The following is a 19,049-nucleotide window of genomic DNA, read 5'->3' as shown; positions in this document are numbered from 1 at the left end:
ATGAAATGTCGTGTTCAATTTATTTTTGAGATTGTGAAGCCATAATCAGGAAAATATGGTTAATGTTTGATATGTCATATACTTGGCATCAGACACAGAAAATGTTCTCTTATTTTTACATCTGTCAGGGTTTTTTTTATGCCACTGAAGGAGTTCCTGCTGAACATGGTCTGCACAAGCTTTGGTTTAGAAGATATTTCACAAAATAAATAACTAAACAATACAATGCAGATAATGCTATGCAGCACATTATACAGCTGAAGTCACAAAGGTCAGGCAATCTAAGTTCTATGTTATCCAGTATAGCGAGAATCCAGAGTACTCCTTACATGTGGGTTCACTGAAGTCAGGCTTTGTATAGTTAGCCATGCCTGAATAGACCAAATATAAAATCGATTTTCAATTCCACCATTTTATATAAAAGCCAAAAATTCATTAAAATCAATCAAACGTATGACCACACACCACAATTGATACACAAATTATTCTTTAGTACAGATGATATGTAACTGTTTGAAATCCAAATTGATCACCATATTTTCACTTGCAATCATTCATTAGGTTAATAAAGATAAGCCTTTGTGTGCATGTTTGAGAAGTTGGCTTAATAGAAAAGAGCGGTCTCAAAAACCCATCAGAAATGAACATTTTCCAACTGATTAAAAATCTTATGGTTCTGTGCATTGATATTGATCACTCTTAGTTAAATAAATTGACAAACTAAGAATTTATTTATAGCCAATTTAATGTTGCTATTGAATGAACTGCTTATATAGAACAGGAAAACAGAACCATCTGTATCGCCAGCCTGACTTCCACTTTCTACTGTAATATCATCGCCTAGTTATAAAGTAATATACATTCCTTTAGGTTTAATCCTAATATGGTAAAATTATACTTCAGGATGACTCACACATGGGATGTTGAATTGAGGATCTGCTGCCCAGGGCGGAGCCAACACATAGACGGGGAAGATTCCTTTCTCGGGGTGCCATAATTAGGGTAATTCTGGGGGGAGATTCTCCTAACTCCACATTATCCCGGGTTTTCCCTGTGTTTTAAGTTGTCACAATGATAGCCTAGCACTACTGTACATATTGGGAAAGTGTGCAGGAGTTTTGAGTTATAAAATATTTAATCCATTGTTTACCCTTAGATAACCCCAATTACTTAACTCTTTTTTTATTTTGAAATTGGAATGTAAAAGAACCCAGCAAACCATGCATTAATCCAACGCAACTACAGATATATCCCCGTTTGCAAAATAGTTTTCCATCACAAACTGCAGAATAAAGAAATGTGATACTTCAATATAAGAGTTCTGTTTTCCCTTAACTATCACAACACTGCCAGCCCAGACTCAGGTCACGCATCTAAATATTAGGAAATATTTGTATTGCAGAGAAATGACTTCAGGCAGAGTTCCAGGTAAAATAGTAACATTGTGTCTGCGAAGTAATTCAAGGAATGTTGGCAGATAGTCACTGTTAGGTAATTATCCTTCTGGCAGGAGATTGTCCCTTAAAATGAAGATAATATAACATAAATGGACGTATGCGCGTGTTTTACTGTAAGACGATGACATGTAACAGCATCATTTATTGATATGGAGCCTGCATGCATCATAAATATATATCTAAAAACCATACATACAAACAATGTACATATTGATGAAATTATTTGTGTCAGGCTGATCTATTTTACCTGAATATTTAAAAAATATTTAAAAAACTAATAATTCTCTATAATAGACCTTTAGAACATACAATATCCATGCAAATATGAGTAAACAAGCCTATCTTTGACCCTCACTGATAATTTTCTGAGTATTCTCTATGCTTTAAAGCACCCAAGGCTCCATGGAACCCCCGGGGTTCCTGCAGGAGTTGCAAGGGGTTCCGTGAGCTGTGGCTGGTTGTCTTTCCATCTGATGGTATCTGCCATAATTCGGCGTCTAATGCTACTAGCATGACAGCAATGATCTTTTTACATCTCTACAGAGATTGAATTCTGACCACCATAATACGAGGGACGTTCTTCTCACCATCTATGTAATTGTATTTTTCCAAGGTATTTATTTTAGCAGGAGTTTGCCAAGACCTGAACATAAAGGTTCCTAAATGCTGTTTATTTTTTTTAATTCTGTTTGGGAGGTATTTAGTCCAGGAATATACACATACAGCACCATAAGGAGGAGGGGTGACTGCAAGCTAAAGGTAAAACTCTGTTTTTACAAAGGGAAAAGTAAATGGCATTAAAGGGTTTATTTTAGTAAAGGCCAAGTCATCACTCATTCTTCTTTCTTTTACCAAATGTAATCTATTGATTAGCAGCACTGTGCAAAGCCATGATGTCTGATAGAGCTACCTCCCCTTCTTCCAATGTAAGTGCTCTGGTATATCGGTATATATATATCAGGTATATTTAAAACATAGCTTTCATGGTTTTTAGTAAATGAAAAACATGTTACTAGATATCTGCAGGAAGTTCAATTGAGGTGGCCACTACACCAATAGTAATTAGGAATTATGGCTCGTTCAATACATCATTTATGTGTAAAAAAACACCATCCCAGCACAGTAAAAGATCATATTTCTCTGATATAGCAAACAATTCTATAGGGTGTCCAGATCTGAATGTTTGTTCAGATCATTTGTAGAAGACGTTCCATGCTCCCCTACTGGTTACAATTGTACCATGTTTGTGTTCTTTATTAATTGCAGAATTATACAAAGCTCATACCTGGAGCCACTGTTGGACTGCTGCAAGAAGACTCCAGAAATATATTACAGCTGATTTTAACTGCATACAAGGTAAGGCTTTTATACATACTATTATTATTTTATTTCGTCTTTTTAACATCCTCCTTTTACATATACCTCCCACATTGATTTACAACCAATATATTTCACAACAGTTTACAGGGTGTACATTTATATCTAATATTGTGCCATGAAGTTGCTAACATTTTACAAATACCTAATCGCCTTCTTACAAATTGGATTATTATATGCAATTAATATTTGTAAATAGGGTATAAAATATGTTAAATGCACATATTGGGCCTTCTTTAATAAAGCTCCCCAAGACTGGAGCAGAGAGACTATCATGGGAGAAATTGGGTGATCCAGCAAACCTGGAATCTGTCTTGGAGAGCTTTAATAAATATGATCCATTGTCTTTTGGGAAGATTGTTGTTGAAATGAATGGCCTGGCAAAAGGGTCCCATTATTGTTCCTAAAAAGCACATGCACACAAGGGCCCCTTGGGGAGGAAGCCCTGCAATACCCTTCTTTTCCTTATTCTTTAATTCCTGTAAGAGAAAACCTGAAACCCACAAACTTTAAAGTGGACCTATCACCAACATTTTTACTTTATATACTGTATTTAACCCTTTTATATCAGATAAAAATTATGTTTTTTTCTAAATATTTTTTTTTAAAATGGGGAAGTCCCTCCCCTTCTGTCTTTAAAGACTGAATGGGAACCCAGAGTCTCCTGGGATACATACATCATATATCACAGCAGGCTTTGGGCTGCTCCTTCGACCATGCACAGTGAGAATCTCCAAACAGACAAAATTCCAGGTTTTAGAGCTACTAAAGTTATTAATTTAGGCTCAGCTGCTATAGTCCACACCTGCTCATCTTTATGGGTTGATAACATTTTGCACCAACAAAGAAAAAAACTTAATATATATATCTAAAAGTCAAACTGCACTGTTCTCTCTTCATCACCACCATAAAGACTAGTTAGATAATTTGCTGTGAAAGTCTTCCTTACTGAACCTTACAGTATTATCTTTGGCTACATCATGTATAGAAAAAGACAGAAGCTCTCCAAGTAAGTACAAACATTGGTGGGTTATATGAGTTATCCAAACAGAATGATTGCACTTTTGTATACTATATACTGCATATTTATATAACTCCAGCTAGTTCTCTTTCTCTACAGGAAGGATAAAGGTCAGGCTAGTATTGCTATTTATGACTTTAAAGGTAGCTTTCTGCTTACTTAGGGGGCATCAATATAAACCTGTAAGCTTTCAGTCATCTTAAAAAAATGTCTTTATATTTCAGTTTAATTTCAGGTAGCTGCCTCTTGTCTTTTTTCATACTTTTTCCCCTTGATTTTCATTGTGCGATTCAACCACTAACATATTTCCTGTCCTAAGATGACAGCATGGGTTGGTTTACTAAAGAAATGTGCACTGTTCAAATAGCAAAGGTAATGGTCCCTTGCAAACTTAGTAAATGAGTTCCTTAAACATTATTGGGTATACTTTGAAAAATAGACTATCACCAATTCAATAAATTATAATGATAATTCAGTGAATAGCCTGAATCCCTTTAGTAAAAAAAACCCCCATTGCACTTTTTGCTTGTATTGAACAGAAATACCAAACATTTTTAGTTATATATTTATTAGACCAAAAAAGAAAATGGTAATCATTAAATTTTACATAAATATAAATTATAATGCTCTGATAGCATTAGTTATATGTAATGTGCACAATAATTTGCAAAATAAACCAAGCAGAGCCCAGGGGAAGGTCACTATGCAGTATAGTCATAGCAAAAAATAAAAAAAAAATGAAAAAGACTGCTGACATTCTATGTCCAGACATGCAGCTCTTTCAGTCCCTGGACACCAATAATGATGACAGGAAGCACTTGTCTGCCGGGGTAGCAACTTAGTGTTGCCCATATCAAAACGGTTTTCATACTTGAGCATTTTTTTCCAGGGTGGGTTTCACATGTATCATCTTTTTAAAGCATGTAAAGCTAAAAACATTATCTCAGCTTATTCACTATCAGCGTTAATTGATGATACATGATAAATGCTTCTCATTTCTGCAAAAATCCAGTCTTTGTCCTTAGCGTTGCTTTGTTGTTCCCCTTGGCTAAAGGTGGGTTAAAAACTCCATTATTGCACTATTTGATTTCATGGGGATTCTGATGATACAAATCGCTTCTCTGTTTAAGTGCTACAGTGGCAAAACCAATATAGATATGTTGAATCATGCGGCGTTAGTAATGAACTCAGCCCTTGTTCTTCAGATGCCTACATTAGGCTCCATCCCTATCCTCTTCCTATCTTGGCTGTGTAATCACATTTGACATTAATGGCTGTATAATATGACACACTATTTTATCTGCAGCAGCTGGTTAATGGCCCAGACTCGCAATATAAAGCTGCCCATGACTAAGACTATTATAATGCTGTTAAGTCAGTATGAAGCCAGAGAAAGGGGGGAAATTCAATTTAGCAGGGCAAGGAACGGAGGGAAACACAGTATTATCCTATCCATGGCTCTCTACTTCGTCAAGCACCAAAGCCATAGGAGTTTGTTTTGCGGAGTTCATTAAATTAGGCCGGTTGCTCAACCTCAGGACTTTTGTGATGGAGCTAGTATAAAAATAAACAATATTATCTTCCTTCATTTCATAGCATTTGGCTTAACAACTGGTTTCTAATGATAATTTCAGTACTCAGGGATGGAGCTAAATACCATATTTTATCTCTCAGTAGTTAGAAAGGATTGAAAGACCCCCTTCTTTTCTTTAAAACCACCAGCATCCTGGTTAGCATAATTTAAGCCCAATGACTGACAAACTTGGAGAAGTATGCAAACAGTTTAAATGTAGGCACTTTTGTGTAAAACGTCCATTTCTAGCCATATCAGTAACTTGCTGGAGTCACTTTAAACTCAACTGACCTGGTCTAAGATGGTGACAACAGTCCTGAAGTGCAAAATGTTGTGAAGGCTGTAAGCTTGTGTAGTGTTCAAGTCACTTGAACTAACCCCACTTTTTCTTTGTACCCCTGTCAAATTCCAGAACTTCAGTGGCCACTGGACATTAGGCAAGGTGGACAAGGTTTTGCTATGGTTGGGGTACAACACTGTCTGATCCTAGAAGAAAAATAGGTTCCTAAGGACACTTTGGGCTCTGTTTATAAAACAGGGAATCTGAAATTCATTCATGTTTCATTTGTGTTTCAATAGTAGTTATTATTTCCCACCAGGTAAAGTTTGAGGAAATGTTAGATTCTCTGTTTTATAATTAGAGCCCTTTGAAGAGGATGGCTGAACGGTGGGAATTAGCTTGATTTTGATTTAGCAGAATTACCATGTACAGCCTGGTCCTAGGATACAGTGGCTCCACAGGGCCTTGTTGAAGACTACGATTGGTACTTGGATATACCACAGATTATCTTTATTTCAAATAATTGATGGGATAAGCCTTGAGCTTGACTTTAGCTAAAGTTAGGGTTCCATGTGCTGCCTGAGCCTAGAATAATAGTGGGCCCCTCAGGTAAACTAAAATCTTTAAATAAAGGTACTGCACAGTGAATGTACATTTGACAACTGGTGGGGTAGGGAGTGATCTTGACCTCAACTATTGTCGAGGTCCCATTTACAGCATGACCCTTGGATTCAAGTAGGCACCATATGGATATTTTTCTCCATGTTTGCAAGCTTTGCAGCAAAAAGGCACGTTACATGTGAGGAACAAACTTCATGTAAACAGCGCGCATCTTTTTTTATAAGAAAAAATCTGTTGCTGCAATTGGTATGGACTTCTAGCAGTCATATCTGGTCCCATCTAATATTTTTGTTGGTCAGCTTCAGTGCTCAACCCAGAATTTTTTTTGAGCCGGGTGGGAAGAAATTGTAGGCGGGTGGCAGACCCTGTATTGTGACTGAGCTCATCAGTAACCATCCAAAAACAGCCAGTGTTTGCTGAAAAGTGCCGGGTGGTGCGTCCAGCTAAAAGGGGCTGGGGAGAACACTGAGCTTGGTCTGTCATTTTGGACAAAAAAAAACAATGACAGGCTGATGTTGCACAAGATTGTTAGTGTCAAAATAGCTACACAACACTTAGGATGCTTGAATGCTCAGAGACAAGTACGGTTTAAATTAATGAAAATTCTAGCCTACTCTCTGTGGACTCTTAATCTAATCACACGTATATCACACCACTTAGGTATATAGTTGCGTATTCAGGAGCTCCTCTGTTGTGTACAGCCTTGGAACAAAAATATTCTCTGGCACTGTGCATAAATTCCCTATAAAATTAAATAGGATTGCACTCCTGATGGAATTAGTTTTGGAGAACAGCCCCATTCAAGTCTATAGGGAGTTACTGCTCAGGTGCAGCCAACCTAAAAGAATATTTGGGGACTTTAGGATTTACACACCACAGATGGCTGCTGATAAGTGTTTTTAAACCAAATCTAAACCTAAAATAACTAAAACATGCATTCAGGCAGGTTCTTTATTGCTCCTAATTATTTACCTACCTGTTTGCAATCTTTTGTTGAATGTACACTGAGCTGCATATGTGCTGGACAGTGTACAATCCCAGTATACCTGGCTGCCAAGAATAAATTAATTCCCAAGTGCATGTGCTGGAGTTATGTCATTACGACCTTTCCAGTTTGTATGGAAGATCCCAAACCTAGAAGAGGACGGGGTGAAGATGTTGACACCATCTATGGCCCTCCCTGAGAATATACAAGTTGCTTGACAATCTTGGGCCTCCACATTTTGAACTGTGACCCCAACACGAGCATAAGTCTCAGCTCTGAAAGTCCCAGGGAAGTCACAACTCTATACATATCAGGTCAAAAAGGACAGAAGCCCTTTGGCATCCAGTCACTGTGATATTTTTAGTTATGACAGCCTACTTACGCTTTGGGTACCGACTGTTTTCCTTTGGGGTTCTTCAATTTGTATTAGGTAATTTCAGAAAGTTTTAAACACTAGCAGATAACAAATATACATCCACAACATATGGAACAAGTAGTTGTGTTTCTAAATATTTGTAGAATGAGCAATGATGAGTCACATTTCCAAGGTGCGAGTCACAGCTTGGCTACAACCTGCCCTTTCTCTCCCAGTACAAGTAAAGTATTATTCTTTTAAGGCTAAATACACTTTTCTGATACAAATGAACGTTAACTCATAATTCTAAGTCAGAAGCACTGAAATCAGTAATATTAAAAGTATATTTTTACAACGTTTTTGCTCAAGATTTTCTCAAAGTTCACTCAAGTTTAACACCTTTTGCAGTTGGATTTCCATTGTGTATAATTGGAGTGTATATAACAAATTGAATTTTCTACTGAAACATTTATTTTGTTTGGATAGAATGTGTAGGATTTAGAACAAGGGTGGGCAAACTTTTTGGGTCAGGGGCCACAATGAGTTTTGAAATGTGACAGACAGACATAAATTACATGTAAAATTACCTAAAAGTAAAAGAAAACTTACATTCAATTTTACATTCAATATCAATGGGAACAGTGTTGTTAGTCAGTCTTTTTTGCCAATGGACCATTTTTTTTTGGTGGGCCGGATTAAAAAGCTTAACAGGCTGTATATGGCCAGTGGGGCGTAGTTTTTCAATGACTGATTAAGAACCTCTGTATATTATTTCTGACTTGCCCCCCCTTCCTTTCAGGAGAGGTATTATTGGTCCTAGTGACCTTGGTATAGAAAGTGACAAAAAGTTGTCACAGAAACAGGAAGTGAGGCAAAGTCGTCCAGAAAGGATATCTGTCTGACAACTGTCTATATGGAAATATCCCCTTTGCTATAGTTGTGTTTCACAACAGGAAGTGAAAAAAATGACCTTGACAGGACAAAGACAGCAAAAAAGAAAACCTTGCAAAGGTCTTACTTATTCCATTTACTATCCAAAACATTTGTTATGTACTTCCTATCGGTCTGTTAAATATACGGCCAGCTGTCCAAGGTCTTCCTTGTGCTATGAAACACCATTTGCCCTTATTGTAAGGCATGAAAAGTATTTGGTATTTTACAAAAGAAACTAGACAGAGCAACCATCCCTTGCAATGACAGCCAAGAAAGAATGAATTAGGAGCTGAGAACATTTCTTCCAGGATCAACAGATATTATTTGTACTTGCAGGATCTTTTACAGGACAAAACATAGAAATGTCCATGTGTTGCAGGGATGAACTGCACACCGTTTTATGTTTCCCTAACACACATTTAAAAGAAGACTTGTTGCTAAATAATACACCCGGAAGCCCTCTCTACTTTCATTCCCTTAAGACATAAAAAGGAAACAGAAGCAATTTAATACTTTTGCTACAGAACCTGCTGTTTCCATGGCAGCCCCATGTCAGCAAACAACAGGATAATAAAACAGAAAGACATCTGAACTAGCAGAGCCCTTGATGAGCCTTAATTTGCTCTCAAAGGATAACAGAAGAAAGGAAAAGGGTGATTGATTGTACATGCAAACTTGCTTGATTTGTATGGATATATGAAAGGAACCAAGTACAACTTATTTTATAAATACATATTTTTAGGAGTTATGAAATTGATACAAAACCCTCTGATACAATGGTCCAGTTTCACCACACTGAAAATTTGTGATATATGTTTTAGTAATATATGGATGGGCAGCTTAAAAGCAGAACTTGCATTAAAAAATTCACCTATGTTTTTCTTTTATCTGGGGCTCCCCGTTATGTCCCTTGCTGCCATCTCCATTCTTCCTTGTCTGGGTTCTTTATGATAGTCACCCAAGCTTGCACAAGATTGGAGTATGTGTCTTTCTCCAAATATAGGCAAGTGCCCATCTAATTCTATGCATGTGTGACATTGAGCGTTTGTTTTTTTACATTTGGGGAAGAAATAGGAAGTCTCTTATGTTGCAGGGGGTCGATCACAGGCATAGGCAGAAGGAGCAGCCTTTAGCCTCTTGGGATATGACATGTAAGATTCCTAGGAGGCCTTATGTAAAAGGGACTGGGGTTAGTCTGGGACCCCTACCTCTTTCCACACCATCTACTATTGGTAGGTGTAAAATGTACCCAAAAAAGAAAACAGGTTAGAATTATACTTTACCACACCCTGATCCTTCATTTGCTGGGTGGTAGGGTTACCATCCTTAGCAAGATTTCTAGTAAACACAAAAAAGCTTACAAGAGGGCACTTGTGTTCATTGCAAGAACATCTTCTTGGGATATTGTAGCTAATCTTTATTCAACTTTCCAGAAGTATGGTGACCCTATCCTCGCTTAGGGGTCACAGGCAGAAGATGGTTTTAAGGTAAATAAAAACTAACATTTTTTTTTTCATTTTTCAATAATGGCTGATTTTGGAAAGGAGAGGGGTGTGGTGTTTCAGTCCTTTCTGAGAATATTCTTAGTGACCACACAAAATCTTCCAGTCCATCACAATATTTTTGGGAAATTTTGGCTACTCTGTATTCAACAAAATTTTGTCCAGCAGCACTGTGAGATCATCTATATCTAAGCACCATGGCCAAATAACAGTGGTAACGTAAATATAGTTCTAACTTTTTTCTGTGTGAAGTGCCTGTTCTTCCATGGAAGACTCTTGGTGAGCATCCAAAACCTTGCAAGAGGACACTAGTAATTTTCAAGAAAATCTTAAAGGGAAATTTTGGATGCTCTATATTCAACAAGAATCTATTCACAAAAGGGTGACATCATCTAGGTGCCTTGGATAGAGAATGGTGCTAAATATACTAATAACTAAACATAATGCTACCTTTTTTTATTTGGGGTAGAATAGTAGGTGATTTTGGAAGGGTCCCAGACTTTGCAGACATTAACTATAGAGGAAGGTCTGCTCCTAATTTAGTGCATTCGGCCCAATTTATGAAAGCTCTCCACGACTGGAGAAGATAGACTATAATGGGTGAACCTGAGTGATCCAACCATCTAATAGCAAATTATATTTAGGAAATCAAATCCAAGTTTGCTGGATCACAAGGTTCTCCCAAAATAGTGTATCATCTCCAGTCTTGGAAAGCTTTATTAAATCAGACCAATTATCTGGTATTTTATAGCTTATATTTTGTAACTTTTAAAGTCAAGTCAATGTGTGGGTATTAGTAAGAATTATTTCCACACTTTGTGCTTTGATTAATTTGTTTTGAAGGATTATGTGTAAGGTAAAAATAAAGTCATTCAAAAGGAAACTCCTGAAAGCACATAAGTCTCCTACACTGAAAGTTTGCTAGAGTTTCTATAAACATAGTAAATTCTTCTTAGCAGTCAGCTGCAGTGTCCTCGGGCCTTGGATTGTAAATGAGCTTCTGGGTTTACAAGCTGAAGCGTGTCTGAAATTCTTCTTCTTTACAGATGATTCATCCAGAAACCAGAGTTAAAGCAGTATAGGCAGATAAAAAAGCCACAAATAAATACAGCTATGTAACCGTGAATACATCATTTAATGTATTTATTTAAAAGCAAGCAATGCAAGTACCTAAATGTGACCTGATATCAGCCTCTTGTATACCCTGTACAGAAGAGCTTAAACACGGAAAGCAGTAAAATCAGTCAACCAGTTCATGTGCTGACTAGGAGAATGCAGATTAGAGGTAAAAGTGGAAATATTAGTTCATCTCTGTGCCTTTTCTTTTATTGTCCAATCAGACACTGAAGCAGATCCATGACAGCCAGGGCTCAAAGGACATTAATCCGAACTATGTAATAAGCATATCTAGTGGCAGAACATAAGTACCACAAGAAATAGCTCTGAATTAAAGGTGAATGTTGCCACCAAAGTTTTTTGTATTTTTTAAGAGAATATTCCTTTTTAGCTTTTTTTGTAGCTTTGCTTAAGGGTTTTCTTTTTTATGGGGTAGTATTGGGGTAATAGGGGCCAAATTGAAGAAGTTGTTCATAGCAAGGTGAGTTTTAAAACAAGCCACTCCTGACTTCCTTACTTATATTAAAGAACACAGCAAAAGGCACTGGTCCAACGTCAGTCCTCAATCAAGCTTAATGCTACAATAGGCAACTAGTATCTGGTACCTAAGAAGCCACATCAGAATAGCAGCCAATGACAGGACCGGATCATAGCCAGGAAATGATGTGCACCTTGGCTGCAGGACATGCACTCTACTCCTCTCCAGTCTTACATAGCCCCACTGTGTATTCTGGGGTTGCTGAGACAGAGGCATGCCAGCGTGAATGCACACATCTGAAAGAAAAACTGGGGAGGCTGCAAACTGCTGAGGACACGTAGGCCAACTAATATTTTAATTGCTACTGCATACAACGCCACTGGAGAGAATACACAGGGCATGCTGGATCATGGTGGCACAAAGTGCAAGATTGCCAGAAGGATAAACATCTCCTAACCCCAATCTTGTAAAATCTGGTTTCCCATCACCACAAACACCTTCTGTTTGTTCATTTTAGAAGGTTGACAAAATATTGTACCTCTAAAACCATAGCTAAAGTTTCAATGCCTATGCTTTCACCTTTGAGACTGAATATCTCTATTATTTTTATATATACACTGAGTAATGAGGGTTGTTTTAAAGTACTTTTGCCACTTGCTCAGAATACGAAAATACTTTGGTGTGCATGATTTGGGCACAGTTCACAGTTCAAAAGTTATTATGAGCAGCTAACTTACATATTCTTTTGCGGATAAGACAATGGTTACTTTGTTTGCACAGTTGTACCAAATTTAAATTGGGGAATTACAACATCTGTCAGAATTGTATTGCTGCAGTTCAGCAATGGTTATCATTCATTTTTATTGTTTAAATCCTTTTTTGGTATTAGAAAGTTATGTGGACAATTAGTGGCAATATAATGTTTGTAGTTTAACAGTGCCCTCTTGCTTCATACCCTTGTGGTGGTATTGTATAGTGATATGTAATTGTTATTACTTACATGATTGCAAATCACAACAATATATGAAAATCTATATTTTATTTATTGTTAGAGCAGGCCTGACATTTGAAGCACCTTAACAAGAGGTCATAAGAAATTGCACATGGATTTGCAGAAAATAGGCTAAATGTTAATGTTGGAGTGTTAGCAATATTGCTGAATCACTTCTCTGTTTTCAGGAACTAAGGTCGGAAATTGAGCTTGAAGTATCAGGAGACACTGATGGACTTAACTTTTTTTTCACTGCACACTGCAACAACGAAACCTCCATTCCGAACAGCAGGCGGTGCCAGCAAATTAAAGTTGGGGACAGAGTGAGTACTCATAGGCTATATACCGGTACATATAGATCATATTCAAAGAAATAGAGAGCTTAGAGGACCTTGGCATACCTAGTTAAAATTAGTGTGCGTGAAGTTAATTTAATTTCTGGAGTTGATCCAGAAGAGTTATTAAAGGATATCTGTTTGCTCTATTTAGGAAAAGAAATCGGTTTGCAAACTGAATTTCTGAAATCTGAGCATATGTAATCCTTTCTCAGAAATAAGCATCATTCTGTCCATACTGTGGTGTGTTTTTTCTAGATTTAGACTGAATCATTCACTTGTTTGGGAACACCACGGGTGTTTTCTGTACATTCCCAGCTCCACCCACCTGTCAGAGCAATTACAAGGAGGGAGGTTTACTATCATTGTTTTTTAACCTGTGAAATCTAGCAGCCAGGTCTTTGTAGGAACCCTAAATAATTCTGCACACTGTTATGTTCCCTTGGCTGCCATTAACATATTTTGCAATATAAAATCAATGCATGTGCACAGCTTTCCAATTGTTTTCCAATTCTTTGTGGTGCTAGTTTACACCTGAACTCTACATTGCCCAAAATAGTGCAACAGCCTTCGTGGTGCGGCATAGCTTGCTGAAGGCCCTATTTATTTAAATGGCAGCACCTGAGAATCCATGTAAATGTGATTTTGGTCAGTTTTAATGCATATAAATTGATTTATATGCATATATATATAATGCATTTAAATTGAATTTATGTGCCATATCCAATAAAAATAAAAAAAAAATAAAAAAAATACAAGTAACCATTTACTGTGGACTTTTAAGATATCTTATGTCGACAGACATTCACAAACATTTTTATAATCATATTTGTTTGAAAATAAAACAATAATACATATACCCACATCATTGAACAAACATGGCATAAATTAGGGTTGCATGTATCTTGCCGTAATTTATTTTATGTATCAATTCACATTAAAAACATGCATAAATTCATGCAAAAAATGCATTAAATCATACAGAGAAAGGTATAAAGCCCTAGAAATATGTATGTAAACCTTTATAATTAAATGTGAAGAGAAAACCCTATTTGTATTTGGAATCTCTCAATTGTGTTATATGCTAATAAGTCAATCATATGAAAATTAAAGAAGAGTAGGCAAATTCTTTTTCCAAAATATAGTTTGATGAATGTCCATCAAACATTCGCAATGTGAATCACAAATTTTAGTAAATGGTAAACAGAACAAGTTCATTATCATGTATTTGTTTTTCAGGTTTCCTTCAGTGTGACTATTAATTCGACATCCTGCTCCGAGCAAAAACGGCACATAATAATAAAGCCTTTGGGTCTTCAGGAGAGCCTGGAGATTGAGATTGAGTCGGAGTGCTCTTGTTCATGCAAGCCGCAAACTGAAGAGGAGAGCCCCGAGTGCAGCCAAGGAAATGGCTCGCTGGAGTGTGGAGTGTGTGTGTGCAAGCCAGGCTTCCTGGGAGCTCAGTGTGAATGTAATGAGGCCTCTCTGAACAGCAGCTCTTGCAAAGAACTGGATGGGTGTAGCGGTCGTGGGGAGTGCTTCTGTGGTCAATGTGTCTGCAATCCATCTGTTTATGGACGTGTTTATGGACAACGCTGTGAATGCGATGACTTTTCATGCCTTCGGCACAGGGGACTTATGTGTGGAGGTAAATATACCAATAGTAAAATAAAGGTTTTTAAATAACCTAAAAAGATAAGTTTGTCTAATGTGTCCAAAGTCACCAACTTTAGGGGCACGCTGTCCTTGATTTTGTTATAGTGCACCTTGGGCTGGATTGCAATAGAGATATACAATTTTACAGTTCCCAAGCCACCACCCTCAACCCATCACAAAAATCTATTTCCATGACCAGAGTTTTTACAGTGTATAAATTTAAATATATGGGCTTGCTCTTATATTGATATCAATGATGGGAAGTAAAATGGAGAAGCTGATAACTGTAGAAGGGAAAGAAGCCAACAATGCCCAATTGTGTTAGAATCAAATGGCGCTTTATTATTACATTACTGCTGTACTATAAACCAACAATGTAGAGTACAACAAAGAAGGATTTGCCATTCTAAGCTCTAAAGTTTTTCCATGTTCTTGGTAAACATGGTCGGCAAGAAACCATCCATGCTTCTGTAACTGGAAGCACAAAAAGAGCCACCTGCACACTGTTAATCTGTTGTATCTAGTCTATTTTCTGGTACTCTACAGCAGTGATTTTCAACCACTGTACCTGAGAGATCTTCAGGTGTACCGTGGGAAATTATCCATTTACCATTGTCAAGTGTCTGTGCTGTAGTGACTGGTAAAGTATTGTAATACTCTTCCATGTCAGTGGATGGCAGTAGGTAGCCTATTTGCCTTGTTTATTCTTAGATACAAGAGAATAAACTACAGATGTAAATGTAAAAAATGTGCCGTGGCTAAAAAAAGGTTGAAAAACACTGCTCTACTGTAGTCAATCTTTAGGACAAACAGACATCTGACCCCATCAGGAGCTTTACCCCTTAATGAGCTCAAAACAGACCTATCACATTAAATTTAAAACAAGGTTTTCTAATGCCCCAGCCCTTAATCATGACAAAAGGTTTCCAAATTTTCAGATCCTTCAGGTTCCAAGCATTGATACTCCCTATCAACTAATTTTATATAAAAAACCATGAAAATGCTATACAGCCCAATCAAACTTGTGCGTTTTATTTACAGTACCACATTGTTTTCATTCAATTTTTGTTTATATATATTTCTTTATTTTCAGTGTAGATTAATATTGATTTATGAAGGAACTCATATGGAATTATGTTTACTAAAAAGTGTTAAGCAATCAGAATATGTTTTAAATTCCTCAAAGCAGCCACCTTTTGCTTTGATGACAGCTGTGCACACTCCTGACATTCTTTCAATCACATTCATTAGGTAGTCACCTGGAATGGTTTCTAATGACAAGTGTGACTTGTCAAGAGTTCGTTTCTGTAATCTCTTCCCAAGATGAAGAGTGATGGAGTGCTGCATCAGATTACTTGGCCTCCACAATCACCCGACCTAAACCCAACTAAGATGGTTTGGGATGATTTATCCCCCAAAGTGAAAGCAAAGCAGCAATGTGCTTAGCAACTCTGAGACCTTCTTCAAAACTGTTGAAAACCAATCCAGGTGAATCTGATTAGGAGAAGGCCAAAAGTGTAAAAAGCTGTCATCAATGCAAAACGTGTCTACTTTGGAGAATCTAAAATACAAAACATATTCTGGTTTGTTCAACACTTTTGGTTTTAAACATAATCCCATATGTGTTCCTTCATAGTTTGGATGTCTTCAATAATATTCTACACAGTAGAAAATAAAAAGAATTTAGAAAAACCATTGAATGAGAACATGTGTATAAACCTTTGACTGGTAGTATACATCCGACTTTCATATTGTAAATTTAGAGTTTAAGGGAACTGTAGATATGCAAATGGTATATATGTTGGACCTTTGTATTATTTGTATGTACCGCGGAGCATCTCTGATATGTGAATTATAATGTGTTGTTTTATGACACCTCTACAGGTCATGGGGATTGTGAATGTGGAGAGTGTGCCTGCCACGGTGGATGGACGGGCCCATATTGTAACTGTACTACAAATATAGACCCCTGTATATCAGAGACTGGAATTCTGTGCAGTGGAAGGGGTAAATGTGAGTGTGGAAAGTGTATCTGCTCAGGCACAGGCGTCTCTGGCGATACTTGTGAGAGGTGCCCAACATGTGGCGATCCCTGTGACTTTCAAAGGTAAAATTTTGTCATGAGTTATATTTATCTTAGCTTTTGTTTTCCCCTTAACATTCAATGTGACAAAACAAAGATAAACTATATGAAATTTCATTAACCTAATCTTAATTTATTTTGTATTTTGGGAGAGTTCTGCCATTTTTAAAATCCTCTTTTAGTGGAACAGTATTTAGAGACATCCTCTGTAATGGGTACTCTCTGGAGTCCTTAAAATAAATCTGTACTTTGGCCGTGCAGGGAAATTCTATGTGTGGATGTTAAAGCTAAGGCCTAATCTGCCTATATTTTGCTTTGGCTACCTTCTCCTTTTACCACCTATCAACATTCTAATGATATTGCTTAACAAAAACCTTTCTGTATTCATTACATATCTTTTTTAGACCTTGAGATGGCATTAGTAGGTTTCTGTGCTTTTCTGTACAATGCAGGGAGATGGTGGCAGGCATTGGGGGGTTGACAAGGTGCTGGCCATACCTCCTTTGAAACAACCCATTCCCATTTATTATTCCTCTCAAGAGAAGTCAGCCCTGATGCAAGAAGTGGTATATCAAATTCAAATGATTGTCAAAATTCCTTAATGGGTGAGTGGTAAAATGAAGTGGGCATCCTAGACATGTGATATATGCATGCAGACTGCATGCTCACATGTAATGCTGAACATCTGTGATTGAAAGGGTTAAAATACAATAGCCTTTGGATCTTTGGAAGAGTCCACTCCTCCAAAATGATACCAATCAAGGTCTTTTCTTTTTTGCCTTACTCCTTTAAATCTAGCCCACTGCTTCAATCAGGGCTGATGGCTCTTGAAAGGAATGCTGGATGCTTTGATATTTTCAGGAAGCTTTATACAGCACCTCCTTTATACAGCCACAATATACCTACATTGCATAGAGCAGCACATCACTGGGTTATTAAATGAAACTAGAGGGTTAGAAGAATGCAAAATGTAAGCAGACTAAACCTTTGCTTAAATCCTTAAACCAATTCTGAATTCCCCACAGCAAAACCTGATGATCGTTTTATATTTTTGAACATTGCAGGTCTAAGTAGCAGGAATTCTTTAAGCTAAAGAACTGGGGGGAGTGGGTGATATTGATTTAGCTAGAACCCCTTTATGTAAGTAAATATAGATGAAGCCACTTTATTATTTTGCCAGCATCATCCCATTTACTAGATCCTTTTTAATGCAATACTCTAAATAGAGTTTTGATGGGTTTTGGGCCCTCGGGCAGTGACAGGAACAAGGTCAGGAGTCTGGAACATGGCATCTGAGCTACTGAAAAAGAAAAAAAAAGGTTATGCATCGAATTCAGGTTAGATGAGTAAAGAGCTGTTTATCATACAGAACTGTCTGACAAATCTAGCCTGCAGAACAGCTGCAAATCTATAGAATTCATAAGATAGTGGAGACTTTGTAAAGCTTTTTAAGCACAATAGTTCTGCGTAATTTCACAATGGAATGCCTAAACAATGTATCTGCTGAAACAAGTATGTTTATATTGTCATTATTCCTAGAGACTGACAAGTTTTGTGTTGTTTGTTGCAGACCCTGTGCAGAATGCCATCTGTATGCAGAGGAGGAAAATTCAGCAGAATGTGCAGAGACATGTCAACTATTAAATGCCATGGTCAGCAAAGATCAAGGTTTGTAGGCTTGTTGTAACCGGCCTTGCAATAAAGTTTGCAGAGATTTTGTTTCAAAAGGATATTTTGACCCTACATAGTTGTGATGTCATCCCTGGCACCAAATGATATCACTGTGCTATATTATTAAAAAATCACCAGAACTTTATTATCTATTGTATATTATATATTAAACTATATACAAATATAAAAAGAGAACATTAGTAAGTTCAAGTTATAAGTGCTCAAAGGGCCAATCCATTAACATATAATGTGATAAAATACATATTGCATAATAAAAAGTGTCCGCAAAATAATCCAAAAGACATCAACATCAGTAAAGTGGCATTAAAAAACACAGTTTTATCAGCAGGTTAAACTGAGTTTGAAATTAATATAGGTTTATTTATGAAAGGTTTCTTTATTTTAATATACATATAGTATGATGTCATCCGCTCACTATCAATAACGATAGTAGCAGCAGGAGGTCTTGGTCCTGTACATGATGACTTTTCTGTAATCTTACAAAAAAACAGTGTAGGAAATGACTTTTTCATCTGTGGGGCAATGGTATTCATATTGATATTGTATGGTATTCAGATTGATATGTGATTGTTAAAGTGGAACTGAAATAAAAAC

General features: G+C 37.0%; 1 protein-coding gene across 1 annotated transcript in view; it reads left to right on the top strand.

The window, feature by feature from the left end:
* The window catches only part of ITGB6 (integrin subunit beta 6), a 57,952-nt gene that overhangs the window by 20,498 nt on the left and 18,405 nt on the right, over positions 1 to 19,049 (top strand). Inside the window, exons 8-12 of the mRNA XM_072418232.1 lie at positions 2,724 to 2,813; positions 12,878 to 13,012; positions 14,264 to 14,672; positions 16,565 to 16,787; positions 18,334 to 18,431. Of these exons, the coding sequence (XP_072274333.1) occupies positions 2,724 to 2,813; positions 12,878 to 13,012; positions 14,264 to 14,672; positions 16,565 to 16,787; positions 18,334 to 18,431 (955 nt within the window). The remainder of the gene's footprint in view (positions 1 to 2,723; positions 2,814 to 12,877; positions 13,013 to 14,263; positions 14,673 to 16,564; positions 16,788 to 18,333; positions 18,432 to 19,049) is intronic.

The sequence above is a fragment of the Pyxicephalus adspersus genome, chromosome 7 (assembly GCF_032062135.1).
Source record: "Pyxicephalus adspersus chromosome 7, UCB_Pads_2.0, whole genome shotgun sequence".
NCBI classification, from domain to species: Eukaryota; Metazoa; Chordata; class Amphibia; order Anura; family Pyxicephalidae; genus Pyxicephalus; species Pyxicephalus adspersus.
This window is presented reverse-complemented; position numbering and strand designations above follow the sequence as displayed.